General features: G+C 40.1%; 1 protein-coding gene across 3 annotated transcripts in view; it reads left to right on the forward strand.

Annotated features, from left to right (window-relative positions):
- Znf326 (zinc finger protein 326) overlaps positions 1 to 7,560 on the forward strand; it is a 50,985-nt gene extending 43,425 nt beyond the window's left edge. For 2 of the 3 annotated variants that reach the window (XM_041642113.1, XM_041642112.1), the window contains exons 10-12: positions 838 to 968; positions 2,014 to 2,109; positions 6,303 to 7,560. In XM_041642113.1, coding sequence (XP_041498047.1) covers positions 838 to 968; positions 2,014 to 2,109; positions 6,303 to 6,644 — 569 coding nt within the window. In that variant the 3' untranslated portion in view covers positions 6,645 to 7,560. The remainder of the gene's footprint in view (positions 1 to 837; positions 969 to 2,013; positions 2,110 to 6,302) is intronic. The other variant, XM_041642114.1, reaches the window with a different exon arrangement.
- The last annotated feature ends 209 nt before the right edge of the window (positions 7,561 to 7,769 follow it).

The raw sequence follows: 7,769 nt of genomic DNA on the forward strand, positions 1-7,769 counted from the left end.
CTTCCTAACTTCTTATTTCCATGCCTACAAGTTTATTATGACTTGAAGTTTCCTCCTCCTCCTCCTCCTCCTCCTCCTCCTCCTCCTCTTCCTCCTCCTCTTCACTGTAGAGTAGCAGTTCTCAGCTGTGGGCTCCAGCTTCTTTGGTAAACCTCTATCTCAGAAGTGTTTACATTGCACTTCACAACATCAGCAAAATTATAGTCAGGAAGTAGCAATAAAATCATTTTATGGGTTGGGGTCGCAACAGCTTGAGACCTATACTATACATCCTCCTCTTCCTCCTCCTCTTCACTGTAGAGTAGCAGTTCTCAGCTGTGGGCTCCAGCTTCTTTGGTAAACCTCTATCTCAGAAGTGTTTACATTGCACTTCACAACATCAGCAAAATTATAGTCAGGAAGTAGCAATAAAATCATTTTATGGGTTGGGGTCGCAACAGCTTGAGACCTATACTATACATCTTTTTTGCTTTTCCTGCCCACTCATGTTTATAACAACAGAAACTTATTTTACTGAAAATAGCATCCATTTAGCTTTATGTTTTTTGAGGCTATGGACTAACAGAGTTGTAAGCATAGGTGAATAGCCTATGAGAGACTGTGATGTGGGCTGGAGAGTTGATGTCGCAGTGAAGAAACAGGTGCTCTTGCAGAGGACCAGAGTTTGGTTTACAGTATCCACAACTACCGTTAACTCCCTGTGAGATGTGAGGAAGAACTTGACATGAGCCTACATGCGCCGATCCTTCTGGTGTCAGGAATACAGATGAATGAGTAAGGTCCTGACTTGTCAAAACTAAGAGTGTGAGGGCGTGTCCTAACGCGCTTGTTCTGTAGGTGTCACTGCGGATGATCACATGATGAAAGTCGAGACTGTTCACTGTAGTGCGTGCAGCGTCTACATCCCTGCCTTCCATAGCTCCGTCCAGCAGCACCTAAAGTCTCCTGACCATGTCAAAGGGAAGCAGGTAAGCTTTTAAAAATTATCCTTTGGCCATCGTTTCATAATCCTGTGCTGTTAATCTGAAATGGGAGCAGCTGCATGTCTGCCGGGAGGCAGCTGTGTCACAGTTGCGGTCACGGCTCCGGAACAAGTTCCTTATCGAACTTTCCCTGTCTGTGAGCTGAGACTGGCACTGTTGTTTAAGGATTCAGTTGACTAACATGTGGTACCCGGTAAGACAGTGGGTGGTGATGGTGAGCATTCAGGAAATCAGAGTTTAGCTGTTTTTATTTATTTTTTTTAAGTTGCTACAAAATGGTTTTGTGAACATGTATGCGTTAGAACAAATTGGAAAGGAAGTTTTTATTATGACTGGCCTATTTTTCTGGTAGCTGGAGAAGTATATTTAAAGATTCAGCATTTATTATAACTCGTTTATTTTTCTCATTTTGGAGAAATGCATTAGTGCTTATTAATTATGACTTCAGAATAGAACATCCCTGAGCACCTGCCTGCCTGCCTGTTCTCAGTGCCCATTTCTGCTCTTCATGCTGGGCTTGGTCTAGTTGGCTTTCCTTCAAGAGACATGAGTGCTTATATTGCAGGAAATGTGTTCTTATGTAAAATGTATTTAAAAACTTAAAATTAATGATTTAAGATTAAATTTAAATAGAAAAGACTTGAGTCTTAAATTTCTGTTTTATAGTGAAGTGAATCCCACACACCCAAGGCTGACACACTGAGCCGTGCTGTCTGCTGGTACACACGCTGTTACCCTTTCTCCTCTGTATACTTCTTGTAATAACTTAGAAACCCGGAAGAAGACTGGTTATTTTTGGATTATTTTGACAAAATTTGATAGACTTTCACCTGGGAATGCTGTGTTTTTACTGGCTTATGAAAGTTCATGGTCTTAATTCTTGAATTATTTAGGTTACAAGCACAGTCGCTATAGTTATTCATAGCTTAACTTTTTATAAAAAGTCATTTAAATCTAGGGACTCTTGAGTGTAAAATACCACTTTACATCTCTAAACTTTCCAGTGTCTCACTGTGTTCTGTTTTTCCAGGCTTATAAGGAACAAATAAAAAGAGAAAGTGTGCTGACTGCTACAAGCATCTTAAATAATCCAATCGTGAAGGCGAGGTACGAGCGCTTTGTTAAGGTAAGACTTCTGACAAAAGCGGGTTTTTTTTCTTGCGTTTTTTTTAAAGATTTGTTTATTTATTATGTATACAGTGTTTTGCCTGCATGTATGCCTGCTGGCCAGAAGAGGGTACCAGATCTCATTGTAGGTGGTTGAGAGCCACTCACTGTGTGGTTGATGGGAATTGAACTCAAGACTCCTGAAAGAGCAGCCAGTGCTCTTAACTTTTGAGCCATCTCTCCAGCCCTGCAACAAAAGCTTCTTAGGAAGTGTTTTTTTTGTTGTATAATTAAAATGGTGATAGAGTCATATTGTGATACTAAAATAAGTACAATTTATGCCAGGCGGTGGTGGCGCATGCCTTTAATCCCAGCACTCGGGAGGCAGAGGCAGGCGGATCTCTGTGAATTCGAGACCAGCCTGGTCTACAAGAGCTAGTTCCAGGACAGGCTCCAAAACCACAGAGAAACCCTGTCTCGAAAAACAAACAAACAAACAAACAAAACAAAAATAAAATAAAATAAGTACAGTACCACACACTGGGAAGAACTTTAAACTTACTATTTTGCTTATAGGTAGCATATTGTTTCTCTTAATTATTGGAATCAAAGGACAGGGGAGCAGATTTTTTTCCCTCACCGTAAAGCAGTGACAGGTAAAAAAGATCAAAATGTTAGTTTTATTTTATTTTTTTTCCTTTATTTTTTTTAATTTATTTATTTATTAAAGATTTCTGTCTCTTCCCCGCCACCGCCTCCCATTTCCCTCCCCCTCCCCCAATTAAGTCCCCCCCCCCCAGCCCGAAAAGCAGTCAGGGTTCCCTGTCCTGTGGGAAGTCCAAGGAACCCCCCACCTCCATCCAGGTCTAGTAAGTTGAGCATCCAAACTGCCTACGCTCCCACAAAGCCAGTGCGTGCAGTAGGATCAGAAACCCATTGCCATTGTTCTTGAGTTCTCAGTAGTCCTCATTGTCCGCTATGTTCAGAGAGTCCGGTTTTATCCCAGGCTTTTCCAGACCCAGGCTAGCTGGTCTTTGGTGAGTTCCCAGTAGGAACATCCCCATTGTGTCAGTGTGTGGGTGCACCCAAAAAAAAAAAATTAAAAAAAATAGAATAACCTTTGATACACAGTTAATTTTCTTTAACTAATATTTATTATTTCTTAATTATCTTTTTGTCTCAGTATAGGTCATTTAGATCTTGAAAAATAAAGCTGTTCAACTGTATGATAATAAAAGTGAAGATATAAAATAAAACGTAATTCTCATAAAAAAAATGTTAGTTTTACTCACGTGTGTTGTATGTGAGATTGTACATGCTTCCGGTGATGTGGATGTGTATGCCAGAGGACAACCTTGAACATGTCACCTCAGGAGCAGCTATCCACCTTGTTTTTGGGACAGGACCTGTGATTGGTCTGGGGCTTGCATATTTCTCGAGACTGATGTTTCTACCTTCTCAACTCTGGGATAATAAGCTCGTGTTACTAGACCTGCCTTTTAAGTTTGAGTTCTGAGGCTCAAACCAAGGTCCCTATGTTTATGTGACAAACACTCTATGACTGAGCTATTTCCCCAACCCGTTTGTCTGATTTTTGTTCTTTAAGGTTGTCTTGGGCCTTTCATAGTTACTACTTCAAATCTTCCCTCTTTCACATTGCCCAGGTTTCTTCCTGATTCTCCCCACTTCCATGTTCTTTTGCATTAGGGAGATAGAGAGCAATGTGAGTTTCTACCATAGATTTATGCGTGTATTTATATATGGTCCCTCACTTTTGTTGCCATTTTCTCCTTCACTGGGGGTCTGGTTTCATCATTCTCCCGCTCCCTTTGGATCTTATATTGCTTAGGATTTTCCTAAACTAAATAGTGACCTCATTTTTCCTGGACTCTGGCTCCTGCATTTTTCACTACCTTTTCTTACCATACTTCAAAAGATAGCTTGCCCTGCCATAGGCTCTTCACTTCCTATGATGTGCTGTAACTGAATAGTTCTCGCCTGGAAGAGTATCATCAGGGTGTTTTTGAAAGGTGTGGTTAAGTAGAAAACTACCCAAGTCCTTTTAAAGACCTTCTGAATTAATTTCCCAAGCTTTTCAAATTATTATACCCTGAAGTCTTTCTTTTCTTCCTTTCTATTTTTTGTTTGTTTGGTTTGTTTTTTTTAAGACAGGGTTTCTCTGTATAGTCCTGGGTGTACTGGAACTTACTCTGTAGACCAGGCTGGCCTTGAACTCACAGATCCACCTGCCTCTGCCTCCCGAATGCTGGGATTATAGGTGAGTGCCACCACTCCCAGCTCCTGAAGTGTTTCTTACTAGGCTTCTACCTGGCGATTTTGATCAGAAGTTCTGAGTGACTAGACATTACTATTGGTAAGAAAGAGCTCCAGGCGCTGACAACTTTCTTTCCCTGTGTGCCTTCTGTCAGCTCAATAGGAAGTGGGTCCATCAAGTGATAGAGACGTGTCCTTGGACAGCTGCCATGGCTGTACTCCTCCTCAGACTTAGAGTTATCAGTGGTCAGTCACCAGAGTGCTTTAAAATCAACTTACTGGGGCTTAAGACTTAGCTCGTTTGGTAAACCACTTGCTGAGTTTGAGCCCCAGAACCCATTTAAGAAAGCTGAGCATGGGGATGCTTGTTTGTTATCTAGTGCTGGGGAGGTGGAGATAGGAGAGTCCTGGGGGCTCTCTGAGCCAGCCTAGCCTAATTGGCAAGCCTCAGGCTGCGGAGAGACCCTGCCTCAAAAATCATGGTGCACAGACAGTCGGTCCTGAGGAATGACAGCAGAAGTTGTCCTCCGACTTCCACATACACTTGAACATACATGCACGCAATATAGAAACACACAAAAATTAAGGTCTTTTTATTTAAAACATGCAAAACTAAATACTTAGGAGCCTTCTTCATTCGTTGTTAATAATGATGGACTCTTTATCTGTTTTACTGTTTAACACTACTCATTTATCATTTTTTCTTTAAGCTATGGTTTTGGCAGATCGTGTTCTGCTTCTCTTACTCCTGCTCCTGTATAGGCTGCTTCAGGGTTTTATTCCTGTAGTCCACTTTAGGCTGTCCCATGTGGGACGCTAATTCCACTTTCGGCTTAATTCAAGTCATCTATTAATGTAAATATTTCACTTGAGCACTCTATTTGAGCTGAAAATTTATAGGTGCCTATTAAACATTCAGACCTCAGCTTCTAGTTGTGTGCGGCATACCCACCCACTTCTGTCTCCCCATCGTAATGCACCTCTTCTGTTAATGTCCCACATCTGTCTGATCCATCTTACAAGGTAGCACCAGCCCTAGTGGATTCTTCTTAATAAGTTTCGCTGCCTCTTCATTTCCCTTATTCTATAGTCTTCCAGTATGACCAGTTTATAGGAGACCTAACCCAAATAAATATCACTAAGATAAAATTGTAGGGCTGAGGAGGTGGTGCAGTCAGGTAGAGGCACTTGCCCTCAAGCCTGTTGACCAGCATTCAGTCCTTGAACTCTGGAAGGAGAAATCCTATTGCTGCTGGTTGTCTGTTCTCCACGCACATGTTTGTGTACACACACACCCAGGAGATAAAAGTAATAAAAACGATAAAGTTGTACCCGTGAATGTTTGTCAAATAAATGTTTGTCTAGTTTTTAGAAGTGTAAATATGTAAGGCATGATACCTAGTGACCAAATCGAGATACTTGGTTCTTACTGAGTTCTGAAGAGACCTCAGAGAGAAGCACATTGAGTAGGTGTATTTGAGCAGATCATCTGCATCAGCTGCTGTTTGTATTACAACACACAGTTCTGCTTCGATGTATGATTTTAGGAATTCAGTTCAAAATTTTGACCTTTTGAGTGCTCTAATTTATGGTATGTAAAATAACTAATAAACTATATACTCATATTGGGATGAAGTAGATACTTAAAAGTATATAATATGCTTCTCATAAAGTAAAAAGAACTTCAAGCCGGGCGGTTTTTTAATCCCAGCACTCGGGAGGCAGAGGCAGGTGGATCTCTGTGAGTTCGAGGCCAGCCTGGTCTACAAGAGCTAGTTCCAGGACAGGAACCAAAAGCTACGGAGAAACCCTGTCTCGAAAAATCAAAAAAAAAAAAAAAAAAAAGAACTTCAAATACTATTTTTTTCCATGACATAGCAAGTATCACTGATAGAAAAACAAATGTGTTGACTGTAAGTGCCACTTTCTCTCGTTTAGGGAGAGAATCCTTTTGAAATTCAAGATCATTCTCAGGATCAGCAGATAGAAGGAGATGAAGAGGATGAAGAGAAGATTGATGAACCCATTGAAGAAGAGGACGAGGAAGAAGAGGAGGAGGATGAAGAAGTAGAGGAAGTGGGGGAAACAGAAGAGGTGGAAGAAGAAGAGGAAGGAGGGGAAGCTGGAGTAGTGGAGGGAGAAGGAGATCTAGAGGGAGGGGAGGGAACAGCAGAATCAGGGGATGATGAGAACGTGGGAGAAGCAGAGAATGAGGAGGAGGAGGGGAAGGAGGAGTCTGCCTCCTGTCCTGCTGAGCAGTGTGAGCACAGTCAGGTGTAGTGTGTTAGACCTGAGTGGAGCTTTACACCTGTCCTACTGTAGAAAAGAGAAGACATTTAATAGATTATGATATTAATTGATACCATGTTGCATGCATTCCACCTATAAAATTTTTTTTGTATAATTTCTAAATGTTTGGCACTTGTTTAATAAAATGAAGTTAAGATGATTTCAGTTTAGTTTTTATAGATACTAAACTTAGATATGATAAATTGTTTGTATGATTTTTAAGCTTAATTCTTATTACCGTATTGGTGTTCAGGATAATAGATATGTGTTGTTCCTCTATCTGTTGTAATCAATTTAACTTAAATGCTGCTCTTGGGAGTGAAACTTTAAGTGTGCATTCAGTTTTTGAATTCTTACTCTAGAAGAGATGGATTGGGCAAGTATTTTGTCCTGATTGTGGGTTTTTTGTTCTCTTTTGTTTTGTTTTTACATTGAATAACAGCATTAAGATGGCTTAACAGCTTTTGTGTACAGTTACCTTTGTAGCAATAAAATGTTTTCTTTTTTTTAAACCAAAACTTTCTCTTTTGATTGCAGATTAAACATTTCATCAGTTAGATGAGTATTTAAAAATCAATATCTGCCTTAATGTATGAGTTTAGCTCACAAGTATTTTAAGTGATTGAGAAGACTTGAAACATTTTTCCTCAATCATATTTTAAAAGCGTGACTACTGTGTATTTTCTAACACATTTCAGAGGTCAGTCTGAAGGAACTTGTTTATACTAGCTTTAGTTCGCTCTTTTCTCTGTGCCTATGTCAAACCTTGGAATCTTCCTGAAAATACAATTTAATACAAATAATGTGTGCTCTTTTGTCGTGTCTGTTTACCTGGAGAACCAAGAGACAAGCTTTCTGTTTTTTAAAAAATAATGAATTGTTTCTCCTTTACTCTTTCAAGTTCTTTCCTTTAAAAACAAAATGAGCTGTAGCCACATGTTCATCAAGAGTCCAGGACACTGGCCTGCTTAAGTTACTATCTTCAGAGATGGCATTCTGTACAACTGAGAAGGCATGGTCCTAGTGATCAGGAGCTGTGCTCTTAAGTCAATGATACAGGTTGGTTTTGGGGTTTGGGAAACTGGTGAAATTTATTCATTTATTTTACATCCTGGC

This window comes from Microtus oregoni, unplaced genomic scaffold, assembly GCF_018167655.1.
Source record: "Microtus oregoni isolate MIOR12 unplaced genomic scaffold, Mior012 000072F_ref0000427, whole genome shotgun sequence".
Lineage (NCBI taxonomy): Eukaryota > Metazoa > Chordata > Mammalia > Rodentia > Cricetidae > Microtus > Microtus oregoni.